A 27,397-nucleotide genomic window follows, 5' to 3' on the forward strand; every position below is an offset into this window, starting at 1 on the left:
TATTAGTATATGTGGGCACCTCTGGGGGCATTATTAGCTCATGGGGCACCTCTGGGGGCATTATTAGTCAATGGGGGCACCTCTGGGGGCATTATTAGCACATGGGGGCATCTCTGGGGGCATTATTAGCTCATGGGGGCACCTCTGGGGGCATTATTAGGTCATGGGGGCACAGCAGGGAATCCTACATACAGGGGGCACAGCAGGGGATCCTACATACAGGGGGCATCCCACATTCCTACTCGCTTTACTGCACATAACACCAAACAGCGCAGTTACTATGGGAGCCTACAGGAGGGAGAAAGGAAAGGAAGTTGCTAGAAATGTGCGGAGCCTAAATTGTTTGTCTCGCAGGTTCTGGTAAGATGAAACGTATCTGGAAGGAATCATCATGGAGGTCTGGGCCGGATGGAGAGGAAAAGGAAAAGTGACGCCTCAGATCAAAGAAGATGTCACCTGTGAGTCCCTGTATGACACTTTTCTTATTTTGTAGAACATCATTTAATAGGGGTGCCCCGAGGTGACAGCTACTACATTATCTGTACTCAGAGATATCACTGTGTTATCTGTGGTGTTACATAGGACTGCAGGTGACAGCTACTACATTATCTGTACTCAGAGATATCACTGTGTTATCTGTGGTGTTACATAGGACTGCAGGTGACATCTACATTATCTGTACTCAGAGATATCACTGTGTTATCTGTGCTGTTACATAGGACTGCAGGTGACTACTACATTATCTGTACTCAGAGGGATATCACTGTTATCTGTGGTGTTACATAGGACTGCAGGTGACATCTACATTATCTGTACTCAGAGATATCACTGTGTTATCTGTGCTGTTACATAGGACTGCAGGTGACTACTACATTATCTGTACTCAGAGGGATATCACTGTGTTATCTGTAGTGTTACATAGGACTGCAGGTGGCATCTACTACATGATCTGTACTCAGAGATATCACTGTGTTATCTGTGCTGTTACATAGGACTGCAGGTGAAATCTACTACATTATCTGTACTCAGAGATACCACTGTGGTATGTGGTGTTACATAGGACTGCAGGTGACTACTACATTATCTGTACTCAGAGGGATATCACTGTTATATGTGGTGTTACATAGGACTGCAGGTGATATCAGGTGACTTCTCCAGGTTGCAGAAGTTCAAACTTCATCATGTCTTGCTGACAGTTTATTATGGGAGTTTTAGTTTTGCAGCATGTGGCTCTTCAGGTTGCAGCACTACAACCCCCATCGTTTCCAACTGGCAGTTTATGATGAGAGTTGTAGTTTTTCAGCTGGAGAGTCAAAGATTGGAATACAATGATTAGACAATGACACAGTACAGTCCATTAATTATAGGGGGCAGTAGTGCCGTACATGAGGTGGAGGCAGTGACAGTGCATTAGAACATGGTGGCACATTAGAGTAGGGCCCCAAGCTAACATTTTGCACCAGGGCCCATCAGCCTTTAGCTACGCCCCTAAATGAGACGTTCCCTGATTATAAGGGACCACACAAACTGCTCATCCACCTCTTAGGGCCCTATTACATGGAGCGATAATCTGCTGAATCAGGCTGATTTGGCAGATTATCGCTCTGTGTAATATAGGCAAAGATCAGCCGATGACAATGATCATCGTCTGATCGTGTTTTTAGGTCCGGACCTAAAATCATCGGCCACCAGACGTGCATCGTTACGTGTAATAGTGATTCCTGGCTGTTTATGGGCTCAGTAAGCGAGTGCTGATCTAGCAGATGGGTGCTCACTTACATCAACTCATCAGGTCGTCCAACACGGCCCTCACTTCTGCTATTTCACAACCCGGGCTCAGGGATACTTACTGAGCCAGTCAGTGACCAGGGCGGGACACCACTGCAGTCTCCCGCTCTGTGGGACAGTACTAGGACTCCTGTGCATGCCCTGAAGCCATTCTATAGCACTCATTTAAGTGCAGCGAGTGCCAGCATGCATACTGCCAAGATCCCAGCCATCCTATATAGACTACACAAGTGCAGCCACTGCTGCTAGATTGGCCACATCTGGCAGCATCGGCCGTTACCTTAGGCAGTAAGCAATAAACAATGACAAGTAGCAAGGCCAAACATTCATGTGTTACCTATAAAGGTGCGAGGTGTAACCGAGTGCACTGGCGCCAGCGGCGAGTTTAGAGGCCTTAAGGAAAAATATTTTCCAATCAACTGGTGTCAGAAAGCTAAACATCTCAAGCCTTCCAGGATTTATGAGCTGCTGTATGTCCTGCAAGAAGGGGTATATTCTTTCCAATTGGACACAGTGCTCTCTGCTGCCATCTCTGTCTGTTACAGGAACTGTCCAGAGCTTGAGAGGTTTTCTATAGGGATTTGCTGCTGCTCTGGACACTTTCTGACACAGACAAAGGTGAGAGCAGCACTGTGTCAGACTGGAAATAATACACTACTTCCTGCAGGGCATACAGCAGCTGATAATTACTGATAAACAAGATTTTTTTTTAAATTAAGTAATTTACAAATCTGTATAACTTTCTGTCACCAGTTGATTTTAAAACATTTTTTTCTCTTGAGAGTACCCCTTTAATTCACTAACTGACTATGTTTGGTCCAATAAACTGAATGGATCTTGTGGAAAAACAATGAGGTATACCTCAGAATCCCTTCTGCCAGGAAGCTGAGGTATACCCATATTGTATTTTCCAGTCATGATAAGAACAGCCCTAATAGAAAATGTTTCTACCTCTGTATTTCGTCCACGTCTTGTACTTCCAAAAGTGCATTTATCTGTGATGAAGACAGGAACTCCGGTAAGGAAAAATCCTCCGTCTGACTTTCAGCCACATCATCCTGTTCATGAAGGAAAAACACCTATTACTTGGATAAAAATCTAAGAGATAAAAAAAGAAAAACACCAGAAAACAACTGAAACCCCACAGGGTACAGTCAAAGTAAACGGAAAAGTGAATGGAGTTTTCCCATTCATAAGCTACAGAAAGGGATTTACACAGATACAAGGGAATGGTATTGGTGTTCAAACCAGAGGCCTTCTTTGGCTGTCCAGGCATGATGGGAAATGTAGTTTTGCCAAGCTGGAGGGCTTCAGGTCCCCAACCCCTGGTGTATCTGAAAGTGGCTACTGGGCATGGGGCTTTCCCTGCCACTAACCATTATAAAGAGAGGGAAGCAGCACGTATCAGTGCACTTTGCTCTGAGACTCCGCACAATATCTGTCCAGTTACAGGAGACTCAGTCTATTATAAGTCTATAGAGCCCGTCTCCTGCAACTGGATGGATATTGCAGCCACCAAGGGAGTGAAGCGCCCAGCTGGGCGCTTCTCCCCACTCGTTCTGTGGTGCTAAGTGTAATATATCAGAGGTTTGCTAGTGAAAGTAGTGGTTAAAAAGTTGTTGTTTTTTTAAAAGTTTAATAAACTGATTCAATCCTAACAGGTACTAAAATGTGCGTGTAAGATATGAAGGTTTCACTGGGGATTCCAGCAAGAGAAGACGTCTGCAGCATGGGAACAGTGTCTTAGAAAAATATAGCTTATACAATGCCCTGCAGCATTGCCTGTTCAGTGGGAAAGCAGTGCTGTGTTATCAGATCACTGCATTTGTGGATTTATCTTTATTTATTTCTTGGAGGTATATATATATATATGTATGTATATATATACAAAGGATGAGAGCAGCACTACTTCAGGTAGTAAATGGTGCCAGTAGGTCAGACCGTAGACTAGGTCCACAGTAGTATATACATGGATAAACCAGCAGCCCTCCGTTCTCTTGAAGTTCAAAAAACATGAATTTATTCCATATATGGTCGCACTTGTATGTATATGGAATAAATTCACGTTTTTTGAACTTCAAGAGAACAGAGCGCTGCTGGTTTATCCGTGTGTGTATGTATATATCCTCTCCCTTGCCTAAAATTTTTTGGTATATATATATATATATATATATATATATATATATATATATATATATACACACAACCTATATTTAATTTATGAATGCAGTGTTCACACTAGAGTCACAACTTTTAGTCAGCTCCCAGTACTCTCTCTGGAATATATAGATTCGACATAACGGCAGCTTTTCAGTCACTGTGTATGAACAGGCACCTATGTGAGTTTAGGGTCCTAGGCTGGGGATAAGCTGCGCCTCCATGTCCTGTCCTCTAATCCTACCATCCCTGGCCAATATTACAGCAATAATACAGAGTTACAGGTAACAGACACATGACATGGACTGTGGGGACAACAGAGTCACTAACACACAGCCCTGCTGAGCACCACCACCTGCAGCTCGCTCACCTTCCTCTCCTGTGTCTCCATGTTGCTAGTAAAGCTTTCTGTTGCCATAGCACACAGTGTTGGCCACTCCTTCTACAATCTAATTGGCCACCCCCTGCCCATGTGTCTAGCAGCAGCAGTGCCTACATTAACCCTGCGCTTACCAGGCTACACATAAGGAAGCATACCCATTTAACCCCTGCATGGCTACTAGCAATATTTGGGCACTGAAATACCAAGATATCTGACAAAGGCTGAAACACTATGATATAAATATCACTGACCCAGCACTCTAAACCCATATACATCATGCATCACTGATACAAGATAGACTTACAATGGTATTGTTCATGTCCCAGACTTACTGAGCGTGCATGATAATGTGAATGTGCCTGACAAATATACCCTCTTAATTTAGACAAGCGAAGAAATCGACACAGCAATATAAGCATGCATGGTAATGTGAGTGTGCACACTGAACGCCTCCCACAAATATATAATAAATACACTATGCTCAGTAGCCGCAGGTATGTGAAGACCCTTCTGTCATTATAACAATGCCAGTAATACACAATAACAGTGATGCACAAGATATGTCACAGATCCAAACACTACACTATGCATAACAAATGAAAAATAGACATATATATATATATTTTTATTTTTTTTTCATGTCCCAGGATTAGTGAGCGTGCATTATAATGTGAGTGTGCAAAGCCAATATATGCCTTAAATTTAGACAAGCATGAGGTGGTTGCAGATACAAGATAGATCTACAGTATGTTTGGCATCTATCAGTTAGACACAGCAATATGAGCGTGCACAGTAATCTGAGCGTGCACGCCGAACATATCTCACAAATATGAAATATATCTAAATTATGAGACCTTAAAGGAGAATTCAGGCCAAATCAAAAACTACAGTGCAGTGCAAGGGGTAGGGTGTTACAATAAAGAACGTATACTTGCCTGTCCCCGTGCCTGTCTCCTGGATGCTACTCAGGGGGAAAGTACCCAACCCAGATGATGGATTGCCTGCTCAGCTAGTCAGTGACTGCAAAGGTGTCCTACCCTAGTAACTGACTGGCTAAGCAGGGCATTCATCAGCCAGGTCGTGACGCTGCAGGGGGGCGAGCGGAAGGATGTGGGCGTCCAAGAGCGGTAGTGTGGCACTGCAGGGGCACTGGGACAGGTAGGTATGCATTGTTTATTATGTTCCCGCACCCCCCTGCCTGCACTGAAGTTTTTTTTATTTCCAGATTTCTCCTTTAAGGGATATGCATGTTGTTTGTTGGTTGATATGTGGTATGTTGTTTGTTGGTATATTTAGCAGGTTATTACATAAATCCCACATGGGATTTATATTGTAATTGTGTTTGACTGCACATTGTTTTCCTGTTTATAATGTATTCATGTTCGTGTTAGCTCTGTGTTATGTTTGTGAGTAATAGGTGGACACATATAGTAGATTTTGGTTTCAGGTTGTGTGTTGCTGATATTGTTGTAATGGCAGAAGGATCCAGTCCTATGTGCAGCTATTTATCAACTGCTTATTGAGCATTGTGGATGTATCACAAGTGGGATGTGTTCAATGTGCATGCACACATTAATATGTATGCTGACATTTGAGGGCTATAGTTGCCATGCACGCTAATATTATCATGCACGCTCACTAAGCCTGGGAGTTTATATTGCTTTTGTTGGTGTAATGTTTAGATATCTAAGGCCACATTTACACATACATAATTTTGCAGACCTTACGGACAGGGAGGGCCTGTAATGGATTGTTTCCCCACCCGGCATCATGTGTCATAGTGCCATGGAGATTGAAACATTTTCCCAACTCCTGGCATGATATTGATACATCATGCCGGGCAGGAAAACTCTCCATGAGAGTACCTTCACACTGTGTAAAACAGGTAGAAATTCTGAGGGAATAGTGGCGTAGCTACCATAGAGGCAGGGAAGGCGGTTGCTATGGGGCCTTTGGAGGGAGGGGGCCAAGGGAAGATAAGAGCCTCCTGTGTCCTTTTGCTTAACCCCTTATTTACTGCAGTGTGTAAGTGACCCAGTGTTCTCTTACATGCTGCAACACAAAAAAAAGGGTTAATACAGAAGACAATTAGCTCTCTGCCTGACTACTCTGATAACCTCTGACCTCTGTTCTCTGAGTTCCTGCAGAGGTCAGGGGTTATCAGTGCAGAAGTAGCAGAGCTAATTGTCTTCTGTATTAACCCTTTTTTGTGTTGCAGCATGTAAGAGAACACTTGGGTCACTTACACACTGCAGTAAATAAAGGGTTAAGCAAAAGGTAGTCTGCTCCTGCACCTATGTATATAAATACAAAAAAGGTTCACCGTAGAGAGACTGAATCACCTTCCGTATAATTATGGTACAGCCCTAAACTGTAGCCCTAGGTGTCACTCTACCATATACACAGAAAAAAACCACCATAAGGATAGATACACGATAAAATTATGGGCATAAGTTCTGAATCATTATCAAAAATATTTTTTATTTACCATGATTGTGTTAATAACATGATAAGAATAATATAAAAAACACTTAAAAAAATATATTTAAAAACAACCAAATCTTAATACAATTCCATATATTACTGACAACAACATAGAATGAATGGATTAACACTGGGTGCCTCTCAAGGGATTGTCTAGTAAAAATGCCACTATATTTATTACCATGGATTAAATAAAGTGAACTACTATTAAAGCAATATTGTAAAAAAGACAAACCACAAACCCTTAGTCTTATCAGCACTCACCCATTCTTTGCTATGAGGGTCACAGCCGTCCCTACGTACGTTTCGCCTCAACCGGGCTTCCTTTTTTGTGTTGCAGCATGTAAGAGAACACTTGGGTCACTTACACACTGCAGTAAATAAAGGGTTAAGCAAAAGGTAGTCTGCTCCTGCACCTATGTATATAACCATAGGATTCTGCCTCTGGCCACAAGAGAACTTTCCTCAGTTTCTCAATGTAAAGTGTTGCGCACTTCTGCTCTCCGCAAATCTCGGCTCAAAGAATTGACATGTCATTTCCTGAGCAGATGTAGATTTCTACCATGATTTATGCCTGCAAGCACACGTCTATTCCCTGCCTTGCTGCGCCCCCCCTCACCCACTCATCATGCGAGCAGGGGATATGGTAGACATATGACAGGCAGAAGGGGCGAATCTACACCTGCTTCCTTGTGTGCGCTATGGGCGCAGGGTTAATAAGTGTCCCCCTATGAGTTCACACATAACCATAATGTAATCATTAGTGGTCACAAGATCTCTACTGGCAATAATCTTTATTAATAATAATGGGGCACTGATTATGTAATCTTCCATTAAAGGGGTAATCTGGTATTAAAAAACTTTATATGTTGCTCCCCATTATAAAACATAACAAGCATCTTATGCTTACTTCTCCGCACCTCCACCGGTGTCTTCCTGCGGCATCTGTGGTGTCCCCTGTTGACAGCAGCCGTCACCTTTTTCAAATTGAACTTGTCTCGGCAGTGACAGCCTGCTCAGCCTATCACTGGCCACGGCGCTGTCCTGTCTCATTCAGTGATTGGCTGAGCAGCGAAATAGCGACAGCTGCGGTCAGCAGGATACCCAGAGATGCCACAGGAAGAGCACTGAGAGGTAAGCATAAGATGTTTGTGTTTTATAATAGGCAAAAAGTTTTTTTAATGCCGGATTACTCCTTTAACATAATGGTTATCTATCTATCTATATATATATATATATATATATATATATATATATATATATAGATAGATAAAAAAAAGAAGTAAAGGTTGCAGGACGGCACTGTGCAGGCTTAAGGCTCAGGTGGGTGCACAACCTCTGGTAGCCAGACCTTGGCTTCCAGATCCACAACAAAGGTAATCCGAGGCGGCACTCCAGGTATAAAGTGAATGCAAAAAAGTTTTATTCACCCATAAATGTGCAACGTTTCGATCTCTCGTTGAGATCTTGAGTTGCTTGAAAAAGATCTCAACGAGAGATCGAAACGTTGCACATTTATGGGTGAATAAAACTTTTTTGCATTCACTTTATACCTGGAGTGCCGCCTCGGATTACCTTTGTTTTATATATATATATATATATATATATATATATATATATATATCCTAGCTGCACTAAGCATCTACAGTGAGGACGTACCGTTCACAAATCGCTTTCAGGCCATTCATGGTATGAAACATTGTCCAACAAAGATCTCGTTCTTCATATGGACAGTCTTTGCTGTTGGTGCATAGGCTTGTTTTTCACTTGTCTCTTCAGATGCCCACAGGAGCCTTGCTATAGGCAGTAATGGTATATGTAAATGTCGCTACTATCAATGAGCCCGCTGTAACAGATCATTTTTATGACAGCACATAATGGGTCATTCTTTAAGACAGCCGAAACATAAAAGATCAGAGAATAAACGATTATTACAGATGACCTCTGACCTCTTTCTCCATTTACACTGGCCAGCCGCCGTTACATATCATAACTGTAATGATAATTTGCCATCGTCATCTGAAAATGTGCTTCAGCAGAAGGAACAAGTGAAGCACTCTTCGTATTTCTCCATTTTACTTTACAGAAACATTTCTTTTTAAAGATTTTTAATATTTAAACATTTCCGGGCATGGGTATGTGGTGGTGTGTATCATGTCAGTGGAGAATACTTTGGAGCAATTTGCCAAATAACCCATATGCCTGATCATAAATATGTATAGCACACCTTTAAATATGTTATATATAATATCACTGAAGAATTTCCCCATCTTTTCCATCGTTTCTGCTTTCAGCTATGTTTTTTGGGGGTATATGTCTCCATAAATGACTATTTAAAGAGGTATTCTGGTGTTCTAAAGTAATTGATATATTGCTTGGGCCTGACTCCTGTTGCAGCTCCGAAGGCCCTATTCCACGGGCATCAGCATCAGCAGCCAAACAGATCCCAGGACAGATCATGGATTAAAGCCAGCTATCCACCAGTACCAGCGGTTTGGGGTGGGTGGGGGTATATAGTATTACTTACTATTACTATTACTTACTGCCTGTTTTACCAAAGAAATAATTTGTTTTGTGGGTGTGTAATCTTCTCCCCTATCATGTCCTCTCATTACTTCTTGATTCAGTAGTTGTCAGTACTACCCAGAATGCATTGCTTTCCCTCAGTTCTGGAGAAGGAACAAGCTGGGGAGCTGCCAAAATATTGAGATATTACAAATAAAAGAACTGCATAACTTCCAGTCGGGTAATTCAAGCAAAAACATGCTAAAGCCAGTGCAATCTGTGATATATATATATATATATATATATATATATATATATATATATATAATTTTATTTTTTTGTAAGGGGTAAGCCTTCCAGCACTTATCAGCTGCTGTATGTCCTACAGGAAGTGGTGTATTCTTTCCAGTCTGACACAGTGTTCTCTGCTGACATCTCTGACCATGACAGGAACTGTCCAAAGCAGAAGAGGTTTTCTATGAGGATTTGCCACTGCTCTGGACAGTTCCTGTCACAGACACAAGGTGGCAGCAGAGAACACCATGCCAGAATGGAAAAAAATATTATATTTCCTGCAGGACATACAGCAGCTGATAAGTACTGAACGGCTTGAGGTTTTTAAATAAAAGTAATTCACACATCTGTCTGATTTCAACATTTTTTTCTCTCTAGCCCTTTAAGGTGATTAAAGGGTCAGAGGGGCCCTATAGATAAATTTGCTGTTTTTCCAGGCACGTATGACAAATGTAGATTTGTTTTGTAAAAAAAAATGTGAAAAAAGCCTAAAATATTTATATGAGATTTTACATTTTTAAGCACACCACGGGGGCCTTCAGTAAGACTCCTCTGCTGGCTCTCCCTTAATTCAGCATGCTCTGTTATTTGAGGGGATTCTTGTTACTGGTGTATTTCTTACCTGTTAATAAAACGATTCAGAACTGCTGTTTTATGCCGTGTGCACTATTGATGAGCTTCTGGTGTGATTGAGTGAACACAATTTAAATTTTATTCTAATCTTTTATTTATAAAGTGCTAACATATTCCAGTACTCTGCTCAACAGGGAGACAAAAAGATCAGAATATCGGTAGCAATAAATCATTTACATATACCGAGACAAGGAAGCAAATGCGCTCTATTATACTATCCCGTTGTGCAATCATTCAGACCTAATAAATCAATGCATATTCATGTATCTCCTAACCTTTATTATTTACTTAGTGACAATTTACTCTCCGATCAAGGGCCCCCTTTAAATCAATAGCTATATTTTCCTATTTTAACAATTATAAGCTTTAATAACATCCCTGCTCTTTGATGTCTCATTTTTTCTACGGATGAGTTTTATAATGTAATTATTGCAAGTAAAATTATTAAAATATTTGTACATTCTCATATGTCGAACAGCAGCATTTCACTGACATCTATACTGCCATCTAGAGGATATTTTGCACAGTGCAAGGCAGCTATAAAATATCCTAATATATCAGCAACATTAAGCAATTATATTGATGTATAGGGCTACAATCTTGAGCCAGTATTTTTATGAATAACTTTATATTTGTTCTAGAGAGTGTGCATGATGTTATTTAGAGATTGATATTAAAAATAAGATATTGGGTCATTTTTAATGTTAAAAAAAATAATAATCCCTTAATGTGATCTGGACCTGTAGTCATATCAGTTAATTTATAATCAATTTTCCACTACCATTATTGTATGCTGTTTATGTGAAATACTGTACCAACAAAAAGCCAATGGGAAAATTCAGTGCTAGTAATATTGCAAATAATAAACAAATAATTTGTAGAATATAATCTGTCGGCCAAATGCAGTAAAATGATTCTTGCTTAGTTATGTACAGATTAAAAGTTTTTTTTTCTACATTTTAAATATTCCAGCATGTCACTACATATTAAAATATTAAATTCAGGGATTGAAACCATTCCTGATCAATTTAAACAAAAAATACAAAATGCTGATCTACCATTATTATGCTTAAAATGGTTAGGTGTAAATACAGTGCCTGTGCTAGTTCATTTCCAGACTAGACAGGGTGTAGACAATACCCCCGAGCTTGCTGGGTGAAGACGAACACGTCCGAAAGAAAGTTTGCAGCAATCCCATAAAATCATGTCCTTTATTCAAACATCAGAAGTAAAATCATGTCCACACAGAACCAGTGTGTAAAGCAATGCGTTTCAACATGTGTCTTTTTTCAAGCTGGTTCCCCATCAATGACTACACCAGAAAATGGGTATAAAAAAGTTGCAAACTTATGAAAAAGAGTTTCTAGCAACTTATGGTTTATACAAAATTTAGCAACTTTTTAAAGGCAGAAAACTGGCACGAAATCCTTAATAAATTCCATTAGTAGTTGTTAAAGTTTTGTATTTTGAGCAATAATCAATCCATATGCCCTCTATCGTGGTTCTGTATAGTGGAACTATATATTTTCCTTTAAAATTAATGTTTCTAGTGACGATAAGTTCTGTGATACAACATTTGATGGCACATGACACAGTTGGACAATCAAGCCTCCATATGCCCTATGCACATATACAGTATATGCATAATACACTTGGGAACATGACCCCTTACTCTGAAATTAGTGGTTTCTTATTTCCAGTGTTATGCTATGTTCACACTAAGTAAAAAAAAAAAAGAAAAAGGCGCCCGCTGTTTATTTTTAAAATGATGTCCGTTATTACCACATTTTGATTGAACTCAATAGGAATGCATTGAGGTCAACGGAATGACGTGGCCCAATGCACACAGTTTATTAAATAATGGATGTTGTCTGCATTGACATCAAAATAATGATCATGACAAATATTTCCGGGTGTCTTTTGCAAACAGCGGACATTCTTTTTAATTGTTCACACACAGTTTTTCTTTTTTTACCGTCCTTTCACCGTCTTTACTATTAAATACAATGGACTTTTCAGTTAAAGACACAGCCAAAGGGTATTTAGTCCACCTGAAGTAGAATAATGTTACAATGACCCTCATTACATTGATGGGCGTCCAAAACGTGTCATTTAAAAAAATAATAAACGGAAAGGAAAAAACATCATGTGAACATAGCCCTGGTCAGGCCAAAAATATCAGTGGTGAAATAGTGCAGCTATTCTTCAGGTGCCAGGGCCCTTTAATTCATAGTAAGAATCCCTTTATATACATCAATTTAATCAATCATTTTTGTTATTGTATTTAATTATAATAAAGAAACTGAATGAAGTTTGACTGATATTAAGAAAATATCTGACTTCGTGTGGAATGAGGAAGGACTTTTTCTTTCTGTGAGGCAAAGCTGGTTAAAGTATGGCAGGGGGTATTGTTTCTTCTTCCTCAAGAGTAAAAAAAAAAAAAAAAAAGTATGTAAATCTCATGGCCATGTGCTTTTTGTAATCAATAATTTAACTACATATTGAAAAGTGGTATCAACATTTTTGATCAATATGCCCCAACATACAGGTGACACTTGTTCCAAACGTGACCTGTATATGAATATTGCAAAATAAATGTATGATAATGTGCTCCAGCCATATAAAATAAGATGTTCATTCATCTTAGATGTTCACATAGTAGTACTAGGCAGGTACTGAGATAATTGATTTCCAAGATTTTCCAAGCAGATAAGAATAATAAGTAGAAAAGCTCAGAAGACTCACAAGTCAGCTTGTAGATCCATACGTTGAGAGGAGTTAGAGTTAGGCAGCTGTCAGGAACTTACCTTTCCGGGCTCCAGCGACGTCTGTCCCCAGCCTGACAACCAGGGACGCTGCGGTCACGTGACTGCCGGCCGGCACTCAGCTGAGCAGCTTCTATGCAGGCTGAGTGACGGATCGCTCTGCCACTCAGCCTGCAGTGCTGCAGCTGAATTGTGTCTGGATTCAGGAGGCCGGACCAATCAGCCTTTGGTCCGGGCTCCTGATCCAGTATAATAGTAAGTCAGAGCCAGCCTCTAATCGCTGGCTATTAGGTTCATTCTGATCCCAGCTCCCCTTGTCCTATTCCTGCGAACCCCGTCCTAATTCCTTCTGCCTGACTTACTCGTGTTCTGACCTCCGCCTGACTTTTGACTATCCCTTGTGTTACTGATTGTGTACTGCGTTGCCCGTGTGGTTTGACCCGGATTGTTTTACTATTCCATATTGTGTTTGTCTGTCCGTCTTGTTCTGTGTTTCACGTACGCAGCTTAGGGAACACCTTCGTGGTTGTCCGCGACCGTTTAGGGTTGACCGAGGCAAGTAGGTAGGGTCAGTGGGTGGGTTCAGATCCAGGGCCCACTGTCTCTGTCCTGTCTGTGCTTGCCTGTCCTGACATCAGCTTTACGTAAGCAGAGCATGTAACTATAAGCGAATCGCTCATCTAAACAAAGTGAAACGCCTCATTTGATCTGCGCTCCACTCATCAAGCCACTGGCCTTTCAATGTTGCCCCGTTCCCTGCCACTTCTCCAAGGATGCCAGGAAAAGCTGGATCCAATTCTGGGAAACTTCTCCCAGTTGCCCAGGATTGGGTCCAGCTTTTCTCCGGTACCCAGGGTGGAGCGCAGGAAAAGGAACAGTGCTGAAAGGCTGGCGGCTTCTTTTAGATGAGTGCTTCACTCCATTTAGATTAGCGATTTGCTCATCTCTACGTGTAACCATAGCCCCACACCCACTTCCTGTGTTCTGTCTTGGTCCGTCTGTTTCTAATGACAATGGACAGTACCACACCAGTGATTGGCTGAGCGGGCTATCACTCTTACTGGATTTTCTTTGCTCATCAGTACCGATTTCCATATCTACCCTAAAAGAAAATATATTTTATTAAAGCAAACACACATATATTAAGAATATTTGTATGCAGATGGTGAGTAGATGTAGGTAATGGTATACATCTCACTCTGCATTACCAGCCCCTTCCTGAACAACCCACAGGTACAGTAAATGCACCTTTAAAATGATATAAAAATAAAAGTGCTGAGTGCTGTCTGTAACTATAAACTGCTGAATGCATTGTAGCAGGGATCACCCTAGGTGTACTAAAATACAAGTAACTGCTAATTTTATAACAGCAAATAAGGTTGTAAATATGGTATATATAAATAAAAATATGATAAAGTTACAAAGATATGGATGGTAAAATACAGAAACGCATGAATACAAATTACAGAATATAAAAACTAAAGTGCTGAGTGATGTCTGTGAAGATAAAGTGCCCGAGGCATCATAGCATGATATACTCTAGGTGTAGTACAAGTGAATGTGATGTATATAAATAGCAATCTGATAAAGTTGCAAAAATATGGCTGGTAAAATATAGAAATGATATAGAGCATAAATGGAGAAGATTGGTAATGGTTATCAGATCAGCGATGTGATACAAATACAAATTAATCCTGACATGACTGCACTTAAGCAAATATTCTCATAGCTGAACACCTACTGTATATAGTATCTATGAAGATTAACATAAGCGAAAAACAAATTGCTTTCATAGATACTAGAGAATATCAGACAAGGAGGCCAGCCATCTTATACAATCCTGGGAAACTTCTCCCAGTTGCCCAGGATTGGGTCCAGCCAGAAGCAACCGAGTGCCGAGACGGGATCAGCGCCATTACGGCGCAGGCCCCAGCCCGAGCTGGACGTGTGGATCGCTCGGAGGAGCGATCCACCCCACTAGAGGGTGGGGAACGGCTGCATAAGGTAATCGGATGCTGCTGATTACCTGATTAGCGGGCACAGCGATCGGACCATGCCCGCTAATAGCCGCGGTCCCGGGGTACATGCGGCACCCGGGACCGCGGCGGTTTAGAGCAGAGTCGCAGCGCGGCCCCGCTCTAAACTCTATTAACGACCACAGGGTGTAAATATACGCCCGCGGTCCTTAAGGGGTTAAAGGGGTTGTGCAGCGAAAATCTTTTTATTTCAAATCAACTGGTGTCAGAAAGTCATATAGATTTGTAATTTACTTCTATGAAAAAATCTCAAGTCTTCCCATACTTATCAGCTGCTGTATGTTATGCAGGAAGTGATGTTATATTTTCAGTCTGACACAGTGCTCTCTGCTGACATCTCCAGAGTGGGAGAGGTTTTCTATGGGGATTCATAGAAAACCGAGACAGAGTTACTGTCTCGGCCAGAGATGTCAGCAGAGAGCAGTGTCAATCTGAAAATAAAAAAAAAACATTTCCTGCATGACATACAGCAACTAATAAATATGGGAAGACTTGAGATTTTTTCATAGCAGTAAATTACAAATCTAAATAACTTTTTGATATCAGTTGATTTGAAAGAAAAAGTTTTTCGCTGGACAACCCCTTTAATGGTCTGGGAAGTGCTTTCACAGGGACTGGAAGTATACTCGGTAAGGAGAGAAGTAGGAGATATGTGATAACACAGGATCTTGTTGATAATAGAGATCACCTCCTTCCAAAAAGGGTGGCACTATAGGGCAATGCACTTCATATGTAAATGACAACAACGTCCTATACTGTTCACGGCTTATTGTGAGCAAAGGCATGGCATTCCCCTCTTCTTGAAGGGCATACCTCAGGTCATTGAGGTTCTGGAGTACAGAGTTATGAGCCTCTATATGGCCACTCAGCTGATCCCATAGGTTTTCTATTGCATTTAGGTCTGTAGTTAGTGCAGGCCACTCCATGTGAGGTCCCCCAGTCTCCAGTGTTGCTCATGCAGAGGCACAATGACTGGATTAATGATGTAATTCCAGTAGTCAGGGCTTGTCACTGTACCATTCACAAAGTGTAGTGCAGCTCTGTATTGACTAATCACACCTGCCCATACGGTAATATCATCACTTCCAAACACCACCTAAAAAATTCCTTGTTAGAGAACAGCAAGCTGTGCAAAGTATTAAACAGTTGGACATGTGCATTCAAACATTTTGGGAAAGTGACATTAAAATCACCTGTAAGGGTAAATTCACACGGGCGCATCCGCCGGGAGTCTCACGCATGAAATCCGCAGCTAATCAGCAATACATGTATTGTTCTTATTATTATCAATACGTGTATTGCGGATTAGCTGCGAATTAGCTGCGGATTTCGTGCGCGAGACTCCCGGCGGATCCGCCCGTCTGAATTTACCCTTAAGGTTACATTACATTCTAGGGTTATCCTGAAATTTTACCCGCAAGCCAAATATCCCTTACTTGTTATGGGTAATATTTATAGTAGTAAATACAGTAATATATAGTAGTATACAGTGGCGTAGCTACCATGAAGGCAGGGAAGGCGACTGCTATGGGGCCCTTGCAGGAAAGGGGCCCCAGAAAGCCTGCTCTGCCCTCATAGTAGATATGCCACAGACAGCCGCCTACCGCATCCCCCAGGGGCCCGGAGAGGAAGAGGGATCCAGCATTGTACTCTTCAGCCCGCTCACTGTAGTTCAGGGTGAGCAGGCTACACATCAGGAGAGGAAAAGAGCAGGAGGACCTGCCAGGTTCTGCACCGCACAGAAGGAGAGGATGAAGGACCTTATCACATGACCCAAAGGTCCTCAATACTTCTGTGTGAAGATCAGCCGACTACAGGAGGAGGATAGGGAAGCCTGGGAGCTGTAAGTGCTGAGTCTGTGTATGTATGTGTATCAGTGAGTGTGTGTATGCATGTATCTGTGGCTGAATATGTATATGTTAATGAGTGTATCTACTGTAGCTATGTATTTTTGTGTGTGTATGTGTCAGTAATGTCTGTAACACTGGTGTATATGTGTGTGTATATGTAAGTAATGTCTGTAACACTGGTGTATATATGTAAGTAATGTCTGTAACACTGGTGTATATGTGTGTATAAGTAAGTAATGTCTGTAACACTGGTGTATATGTGTGTATAAGTAAGTAATGTCTGTAACACTGGTGTATGTGTGTGTATAAGTAAGTAATATCTGTAACACTGGTGTATATGTGTGTATATGTAAGTAATGTCTGTAACACTGGTGTATATGTGTGTGTTTGTGTATGTCAGTTGTGTCTCAAGTGATTGACAGGTTTGCTCCCAAAGATGTTCTGCAGCAGCTTCTATTAATGCTGGGCTCTAATAAAAGAACCCACCATTAAAAGAAAATGCAGCAGATATTATTTCTGGTTGCGTATTTCTTATTACACTGAGATGATTTCCCTGTGTACAGTCTATTCATGCTGTATACATCTGCACTAGTGTAATCACATTCTAGTGTGAATGTGTGTATGTCAGTGGTGTATCAGTATATATGTTAATGGTGCCTCTGTGTGTATATATGTGCGTCGTTGTGTGTGTTTGGGAGTTGGCCTTAAATGGTGGGCGTACAGGATTCATGGGGCCCCATACAGTTTTTTGCTATGGGGCCCCATGAATCCTAGCTACGCCCCTGGTAGTATACGTAGGAAAAGCTAATCGTATGCTGGGCTGTATAGAGGTATAACCAGTATGAAGAGGAGATTGTGATCCCGCTGTATAGAGCTCTAGTGACATCACATCTAGAATACTGTGCCCAGTCCTGGAGGCCTTATCTACAAAAAGATATTGATAAAATGGAACAGTAAACATTTAAGGATTTGAACCTGTATAGTCTGAAGGAAAGAAGAGAAAGGGGGACATGATTGAAATCTTTAAATATGGTAAAAACCTAAATAAGGTTCAAGAGGGAAGTGTGTTTAATAAAAAAAAACCTAAACTTAAGAACAAGGGGACATACTCTGAGGTTAGTTGGAAAGATTAGAAGCAATGTGACAAAATATTTGTCGACTGAAAGAGTAGTAGATGCTCGCAACTAACTTCCAGCTGATGTGGTAGGGAAATCTATATATGAATTTAAGCATGCCTGGTGTAAACATATATCTAGCATAAGATAATAAGAAAGGCTATAAGGGCCTCATTTACTAACAATGTGTCGATTATAAGCCGTTATGCTGTTGTTTGTGTCTGGTTTTTCACGGCAAAGTCATTAATGTGGTGCACATCCTACGTAAATCTGGAAGGTTTTCCACAGGACAAAATTAAACCCTGACACTCCCGCTACACTAGAAGTGGCTGTTTTTTGCAATAAAAAAAACCCATTCAAAAATGACTCGTTGCTTAGTGAATCTGTCGGTTGTGGCGGGTTTTGACGGACAAACTGATGACACACTCATGACAAGTGTGTCACACATCTTTAGTTAATATGTCAGAACACCAAACCGGCAGGGAAAATGGGTGAAAACCTGTTAATTTTCTGACAGGACTGAGCTTTTGAACCTTTAGCTGCGCCACTGCTTAATCCAACCCAACTCATATGTCATGCATTTTTTCCTCATATACATTGAAGTGTCTTTGATTGATCAGGAAAGCAGTCATATAAAATTAATGTATTTAAAATTGTTCTATTCTGATCCTTATAGTGCTTACATTTTTTGTCTATAGGGCTATTTGAGGTGTAATTTTTTATGTCATATTCTGTACTTTTCATTGGTATTTTGTGTATATGTGACTTTTTGATCACTTTATTACAATATTTCTTAATGTGATGTGAAAAAAAATCAGCAATCTTGTGGTTTGGTGGATTTTTGAGCTTAGGCCGTTTACCATGCAAGATCAGGAATGTGATAATTTAATAGTTTGGGCGATTCCGCATGCAGCCATAGAAAATATGTATTTTTTTCCATTTATTTAATTTTTTTTTTAAAATGGCTTGATGTGGGGTGATTTAAACTTTGTTATGGGATGGGATTTTTTTTTTATTAATAAAAAAATATTTTTACACAGTAATTTGTAGTCCCCCAGGAGACTCTTAAGAGCAATAGCATGATTGCTCATACAGTATGTTCTGCATTGATCAATGTTATCCATGCTTGATTTCTAAGGGCTTCTGAAGCCCCTAGTAATCAAGCTGGGACCATTGTCATTACATCACTGAGGCCCAGCCTGGTATGTATGGGGTATCAGCTTCTCACAATCGCATGGTGAGAAGCCAATACCCCTACTAGGCCAACCGCGGATGTCTTTTTAACTGCATTCAAATATCCCTGTCAATTGTAACAAAGGCAAGAGAAGCCTCATGGAGTGAGCCCTCTCTGTACCCCCTAGTGGTGCCATGATATACCAGGTATGTCATGGGTCACTAAAGGGTTAAAGTATATCTTGATGATTAATTGGAGTGGTACCTATTTGTATTGCTCTATATTTGTAGGTCTATGTACAGAACAATGTTTAGAGCAAAGATTACACACGCATATTTCAATTGTTGAGTGCCAACCTTGTTTTTAATTTCTTTCATGTATGTATGTATGTATGTATGTGTGTATGTATGTATGTATGTATGTATGTATGTATGTGTGTGTGTGTGTATGTACAGTATGTATGTTTTCCATATGTTACACTGGTAAAGGCTAATTATCCTGAAAGAGCTGTATAATCCTAACCTGTTTATGGGATCTAGCCATTAAGTCTTGGTGAATAGTGGGGAATAAATTAACCATGTAAATAGCTCCACTACAATTCTTGTGGGAAGATTTGTTCCCTTGTTTTTTGAATATGTAATTGCTAACATTCAGATCTGCAGATACTAAAAAAAAATAATAAGGAAATGGCAAAAAGGAAACAGGAAAGGGCAAACAAGAAGCAAGAGGAGTGACAGAAAAGGAAATAACACTGGAGCCAACAACTATGTAAAGGAAACCTGTCTCTCTCATGTAAGTGATAACTTGATACAAGCCAATGCTTCATATGTAGCACAGAGAGAACCATTTGTTACCTGATTTATGATTAACTCTGAATAAATTCTTCATGAAATGATGTTATTACACTGAATGATACTGGAAGAAAGCTTTTACTACTGACCTCTTCCCTTTGACGTCAAGTAGTCAAATGGTACATTGCTAAGTATTTTTTTCACTCCTAATCCTAACAACATGGTATGAACTTTCTTGGTCTGATGTAAAAATGTTGTTGGTTACAATGATAATGGCTGGAATAATCACAATTGATATAGTTTAACACCAGTATTTAATGGTGACATTTAGGGATGAGCGAACTCTTGAAAAGTTCGGTTCGGTTCGATCCGGCGAACTTTCGTGAATTTCGGATCGGTCCGAACTGAACCGAAAACGAACCTTGCTCTAACGGCTGAATAATTGCAGCTACAATAGTGGGAGTGTGATAGGGTATAGTTTCGTTTAGTTGCAGTTGATATTACAATGAAAAAAAGTGGGAAAATTTTTTCCAAAAATAATGAGAAAAAATAAATAAAAATAATAATAATAGGAATAAAATTAATAAAATATAGTGAATCAAAGGGCCAAAATAGTGAAAAAAAAATATTGGAAAAAAAAGTTTACAAGGAGGATGTGGCAGCACTTGATTGCACCCAGGCCAGTATTGTTGAGAAGAGACAAGTCGAGAACCAGGAGGAGGCAGCAGTAGATTGCTTGCCTCTCAGTCCAGTATTGTTGAGAAGAGACAAGTTGAGCAGCAGGAGGAGGCAGCAGTTGATTGATTCCAGCCCAGTATTATTGAGGAGCGGCTACTTGAGGAGGAGGCAGCAGTTGATCGATTCCAGGCCAGTATTATGGAGGAGAGGCTACTTGAGGAAGATGAGGCAGCAGTTGATTGATTCCAGGCCAGTATTATGGAGGAGAAGCTAATTAAGGAGGAGGAGGCAGCAGTTGATTGATTCCAGGCCAGTATTATCGAGGAGAGGCTATATGAGTCGGCAGCAGTTGATCGATTACAGGCCAGTATTATTAAAACCAGACTACTTTAGGAGCAGGAGGCAGCAGTTGATCGATTCCAGGCCAGGATTATCAAGGAGAGGCTACTTGATGAGGAGCAGGCAGCAGTTGATCGATTCCAGGCCAGTATTATCGAGGAGAGGCTATATGAGGAGGAGGAGGCAGCAGTTGATTGATTCCAGGCCAGTATTATCGATGAGAGGCTACTTGAGGAGGATGAAGCAGCAGTTGATTGATTACAGGCCAGTATAATTAAAAAGAGACTGCTAGAAGAGCAGGAGGAGGTAGCAGTTGATTGATTCCAGGCCAGTATAATCGAGGAGAGGCTACATGAGGAGGATGAGGCAGCAGTTGATCGATTACAGGCCAGTATAATTAAAAAGAGACTACTAGAAGAGCAGGAGGAGGCAGCAGTTGATTGATTCCAGGCCAGTATTATCGAGGAGAGGCTACTTAAGGAGGATGAGACAGCAGTTGATCGATTACAGGCCAGTATAATTAAAAAGAGACTACTAGAAGAGCAGGAGGAGGCAGCAGTTGATTGATTCCAGGCCAGTATAATCGAGGAGAGGCTACTTGAGGAGGATGAGGCAGCAGTTGATCGATTACAGGCCAGTATTATTGAGGAGAGGCTACTTGAGGAGGATGAGGCAGCAGTTTATCGATTACAGGCCAGTATTATTGAGGAGAGGCTACATGAGGAGGATGAGGCAGCAGTTGATCGATTACAGGCCAGTATTATTGAGGAGAGGCTACTTGAGGAGGATGAGGCAGCAGTTGATCGATTACAGGCCAGTATAATTAAAAAGAGACTACTAGAAGAGCAGGAGGAGGTAGCAGTTGATTGATTCCAGGCCAGTATAATCGAGGAGAGGCTACTTGAGGAGGATGAGGCTGCAGTTGATCGATTACAGGCCAGTATTATTGAGGAGAGGCTACTTGAGGAGGATGAGGCAGCAGTTTATCGATTACAGGCCAGTATTATTGAGAAAAGGCTACTTGAGGAGGATGAAGCAGCAGTTGATTGATTACAGGCCAGTATAATTAAAAAGAGACTGCTAGAAGAGCAGGAGGAGGTAGCAGTTGATTGATTCCAGGCCAGTATAATCGAGGAGAGGCTACATGAGGAGGATGAGGCAGCAGTTGATCGATTACAGGCCAGTATAATTAAAAAGAGACTACTAGAAGAGCAGGAGGAGGCAGCAGTTGATTGATTCCAGGCCAGTATTATTGAGGAGAGGCTACTTAAGGAGGATGAGGCAGCAGTTGATCGATTACAGGCCAGTATAATTAAAAATAGACTACTAGAAGAGCAGGAGGAGGCAGCAGTTGATTGATTCCAGGCCAGTATAATCGAGGAGAGGCTACTTGAGGAGGATGAGGCAGCAGTTGATCGATTACAGGCCAGTATTATTGAGGAGAGGCTACTTGAGGAGGATGAGGCAGCAGTTTATCGATTACAGGCCAGTATTATTGAGGAGAGGCTACTTGAGGAGGATGAGGCAGCAGTTTATCGATTACAGGCCAGTATTATTGAGGAGAGGCTACATGAGGAGGATGAGGCAGCAGTTGATCGATTACAGGCCAGTATTATTGAGGAGAGGCTACTTGAGGAGGATGAGGCAGCAGTTGATCGATTACAGGCCAGTATAATTAAAAAGAGACTACTAGAAGAGCAGGAGGAGGTAGCAGTTGATTGATTCCAGGCCAGTATAATCGAGGAGAGGCTACTTGAGGAGGATGAGGCTGCAGTTGATCGATTACAGGCCAGTATTATTGAGGAGAGGCTACTTGAGGAGGATGAGGCAGCAGTTTATCGATTACAGGCCAGTATTATTGAGAGGCTACTTGAGGAGGATGAGGCAGCAGTTGATTGATTACAGGCCAGTATAATCGAGGAGAGGCTACTTGAGGAGGATGAGGCAGCAGTTGATCGATTACAGGCCAGTATAATTAAAAACAGACTACTTGAGCAGCAGGAGGAGGCAGGGGTTGATTGATTCCAGGCCAGTATTATCGAGGAGAGGCTACTTGAGGAGGAGGCAGCAGCAGTTTATCTATTCCAGGCCAGGATTATGGAGGAGAGGCTAATTGAGGACAAGGAGGCAGCAGTTGATCTATTCCAGCCCAGTATAATTAAAAAAAGACTACTTGAGCAGCTGGAGGAGGCAGCAGTTGATCAATTCCAATCTCAGGACCAAGGCTTGGAGGTAAGTGACTCTGCCTGGTAGGTTGTCTTCTACCCCTCCCTCTTGTGCCTCACTTCCTTGGAGCAGTGGGATGTTGCTGCTTCGGTAGCACCTCACTTTCCTCCCCTGATGACACTGAGGATAATGGTGCTTGGGGGCGTCACGTCCGATCGGTGACATCATCATCACCACCACTGCTACTGTCCTCCAGTGGTTGGGACAGGATCTCAGGTGTGGCACAGGATGCCCCTCCAGGGGAAGGGGCAGAGGACTGTCGCTGACCCTCCCATGTAAGGGTGGTGTCAGATGATCCAGCCGACCTCGTTTGGGAGCTTTGGGCGGTGGAAGTGGAGGATTGGGTAAGCCAATCTAGAACCGCTGGCTGTGTGGTTCTTACAGAACAGAACAGGGTGTCTGGGGTAGCTGCACCCTGCTGCCACGCCTGTTGCCCCAGCTACCGCCGGGCCTGGTGCTGCCACTTCTCCTACCCTCACCGCCTGCCGTTGCAGTCCTTGCCTGGGAAGTGCTGGAAGTAGGACGCTTGGACATAGTTCTTTGTTTGGTGTAAATTTTGAAAAAGAAATAATCTATTGGGCAGAAGGCACAAATTTTCAGTGACTATTGCTTTGTGGGTTGGAGGCACCCGGCAAAGCAGAAATTTACAGGTTATCCCAGAAAAACAATTTTTTTTTTTTTTTTTACTTTTTTGGTTGCGGGTAGCTAGAGGGGTTTTACGACAACCAGCAGAGCACAAACGGACAGCTTTTGTGGGGCGATGACTTCGCCTTAAATAAAACAGCTAATCACAAACAAACAAACTTTTTTTTTTTTTAAGGTTTTTTTTAAACTTTTTTGGTTGCGGGTGGCTAGAGGGGTTTGACGGCAACCAGCAGAGCACAAACGGACAGCTTTTGTGGGGCGCTGACTTCGCCTCAAATAGAACAGCTGATCACAAACAAACAAACCAACTTTTTTGTATATTTTTTTAAGGTTTTTTTTTTTACTTTTTTGGTTGCGGGTGGCTAGAGGGGTTTGACGGCAACCAGCAGAGGACAAACGGACAGCTTTTGTGAGGCGCTGAATTAGCGTCATCTAGAACAGCTGATAACAAACAAACCAATTTTTTTTTTTTTTTTTTTAAGGTTTTTTTTTTTTACTTTTTTGGTTGCGGGCAGCTAGTCGGGGTTAACGGCAACCAGCAGATCACAAACGGACAGCTTTTGTGAGGCGCTGACTTAGCGTCACCTACAACAGCTGATCACAAACAAACAAACGTCTAGCGTCTCCTCTCTGTCACGGAACAGTAGCTGGTTCAATGCTACGTGTCCTGACTCCTGAGTGACTCTTCTCACTTTTCTCTCCCTATTTCTTTTTTTTATCTCCCTATCTCTCCCTAGATATCAAGATTTTTGAGTTAGATGGCTATCTCTCCCTCTCTCTACCTAACTCTTGATTTCTCAGCCTCTTTCACTATGTGCTCATAAGCTCATCAAGCTTTCCATGTATCTTGCGATTTTTTTTTTTATCTTCCTCTCTCCTGCTTCTCTCACAAACAATATATACTCCTTCTCTATCTCTTCCTGTACTTATCCAGTTGTTTTGATATGTAATCTATGTGTTTTCCCTCTCTGCCTAACGTACACCTCCTCTCTCTCTGCAGTCTAGACACACAATGAGAAAGAGCATGGACGCTCAGGCACTTCCTGTTCCTGGAGTGACGTCACACACCTTGATATTCACATAATAACAGGATACAAAGGATTATAGGAGTAATAATCCCTTGTATCTTGTTCTATGCTCTGATTAAAGTACAGTTTTGCGACGCCGTTGCTATTTTAACGAACTTCATCACAAACTTTTTGAAAGTTCGGTTCGGTACCGAACCAAACTTTTTGCAAAGTTCGTAACGGTTTGGTTCGCTCATCCCTAGTAACATGTTAAAAATTACTGTGCAGAAATCTTAGGTAGGGGTGGAAAAAATGCTGCCAAGTAAAATACATTCCGCAGCAAAATCTGCCGGGATCCTGTGTCCTGTCATTCTGTATGGGTTTATTTACTCACAGCTATTTTTCATTCTGCTGCGAGTATGTGAAGCCTGTCCTCCTTAACCTATCGCTGCCTGGTGAATACTCTACCCATCTACACTCCAGCCTGCTTCTGTGGCTCCCGATTCCCAGACATCCTACTCAACCAATCAGCGCACTGCCCCGCTGGAGCCAATGAGTCAGGCAGTCAGGAGCCCTAGAAGCAGGCCGGAGCATGGACAGGTAAAGTATTCACTGAGCAGCAGTGCGTTAAGGGGAACGGGGTTTACATTCTCGCAGGGGAATGAAAAAAACGAGTATGGAAACCCATACAAAATGACAGTATGGGAATTGCAGAAGAGTTCCTTGTGGAACTCGCAGCGAAAGTAGAAGTAGAAGGGTTTGTCCAGCAAAAATCTTTACTTCTATTAAATTACTTTCTTTTACTTCTATTAAAAAATCTCAAGTCTTTCCATACGTATAAGCTGCTGTATGTTCTGCAGGAAATGTTTTATTTTCAGTCTGACACAGTGCTCTCTGCTGACATCTCTGGCCGAGACAGGAACTCTGTCTTGGTTTTATATAAATCCCCATAGAAATCCTCTCCTGCTCTGGGCAGTTCCTGTCTTGGGCAGAGATGTCAGCAGAGAACACTGTTACTGAATGTAAATAAAACAACACTTCCTGCAGAACATACAGTAGCTTATAAGCATTGAAAGACTTGAGATTTTTAAATAGAAATTAATTACAAATCTATATAACTGTCTTACAACAGCTGATTTGAAAGAAAAAGATTTTCGCTGGACAACCCCTTTAAAGCCTATTGGTCATCCTGATTCCTCATTCAATCAGTGTGCAGTCATTTTTGGTGTCGGAAGTTCAGGTATGGTATGACCACGTCAGGTCGTTTCCATGTATGAGCTCTACTGAATCAGAATAGGGTTAGTGCATGGAACTGACCCATAGTTATCTGAACTTCTAGCGAATGCACGCCCAACAGATGAGGAATCATAGCAGGTAGCTTTAATAGTTCAGTTATATCAATTAACAAAATGCAAACTGAATAAACAGATCAGAAATGGAAATTCAATCAATATTAGGTGTGACCTCCTTTTGGCTTCAAAAAGCATTCATTCTTCTATGTACAATACACTTGTATACAGTGTATGGTTATGTTCACACAACGTCAAAAATAGAGAAAAGGCGGCTGATTTTGATATTTAAAAAAAAGTTATTGCCGCGATTTAACTGACTGCAATGGCAATGCATTGAAGTCAATGGAAAGACGGATGTCCAATGCACACAGTGTATTGAATAACGGACCTTTTTGCCGCGAACGTCAAAATAATGAACATGATCATTATTTTCGGACGTCTTTTGCAAACAGCGAAAGTTTTTATTAGTTGTTCACACACAGTATTTCCATTGTCACCGTTTAGAGTCTATCCGAACCAGAGCATTCGGCATAGCGGGGGCTGCTGAAGTTGGATAAAGCTCTAAGGTTGTCTGAAAAACATTAATACATGGATATGTTTTCCACATAGCCTTAGGGCTTTATCCAAGTTCAGCAGCCCCCGCAATGCCGAATGCTCGGGTTCGGATAGACTCGAGCATGCTCGAGGTTCGCTCATCTCTATCACCGTTCTTTCTCCGTTTTTACTATTAAATTCAATGGACTTTTCAATTAAAACACACCCAATCTTTCAGGATTCCTCGCTCTTCTTGAGGTCAGAGTTCTTAATAATTTTTAACATATCTCTGTTATATTGACTCATACACATATTGGCAATACATTGGCAATTACCATTCTATTATAGCAAATGAAAATCAGACCACAATGATGTATGTGTCAATTAGAATTTCCTAGCATTTGGATTTTGGAGCAATGCACTTTTCCTAAATTATTAACCCCATCACATCAGCAATCTGTATATATACGTTCCTATTGCACATGCCCTGTGCAGTAGGAATGTACATATACGTTCCTGACTTGAGGGGGCTCTGTGATGAGAACGGGATCGCTGCAGGGATAGCGATCCCACTCTCATCTGACTGCAGCCCCGGAGGTAATGAGAGTCAGCTGCGATCCCGCAGCTGACCCTCATTAACCCCTTAGTGACCGCCGAAAAGGCGGTCACTAATGGGTCGGTGCCGCTGCTATATTTCATCTC

The 27,397-nt window shown here is 41.4% G+C and overlaps 1 protein-coding gene across 2 annotated transcripts in view; it reads right to left on the reverse strand.

Moving 5' to 3' along the window:
- Positions 1-16,772, reverse strand: part of CABCOCO1 (ciliary associated calcium binding coiled-coil 1) — an 86,790-nt gene extending 70,018 nt beyond the window's left edge. Inside the window, exons 1-2 of one of the 2 annotated variants that reach the window (XM_069979067.1) lie at positions 16,649-16,772; positions 2,740-2,846 (exon numbers count right to left, since the gene is read on the reverse strand). In XM_069979067.1, coding sequence (XP_069835168.1) covers positions 2,740-2,846; positions 16,649-16,738 — 197 coding nt within the window. In that variant the 5' untranslated portion in view covers positions 16,739-16,772. Of the gene's footprint in view, positions 1-2,739; positions 2,847-4,315; positions 4,375-16,648 lie in introns of those variants that run through there. The other variant, XM_069979068.1, reaches the window with a different exon arrangement.
- Positions 16,773-27,397: the final 10,625 nt, after the last annotated feature.

Source organism: Dendropsophus ebraccatus, chromosome 8 (assembly GCF_027789765.1).
Source record: "Dendropsophus ebraccatus isolate aDenEbr1 chromosome 8, aDenEbr1.pat, whole genome shotgun sequence".
In the NCBI taxonomy this organism is placed as follows: domain Eukaryota; kingdom Metazoa; phylum Chordata; class Amphibia; order Anura; family Hylidae; genus Dendropsophus; species Dendropsophus ebraccatus.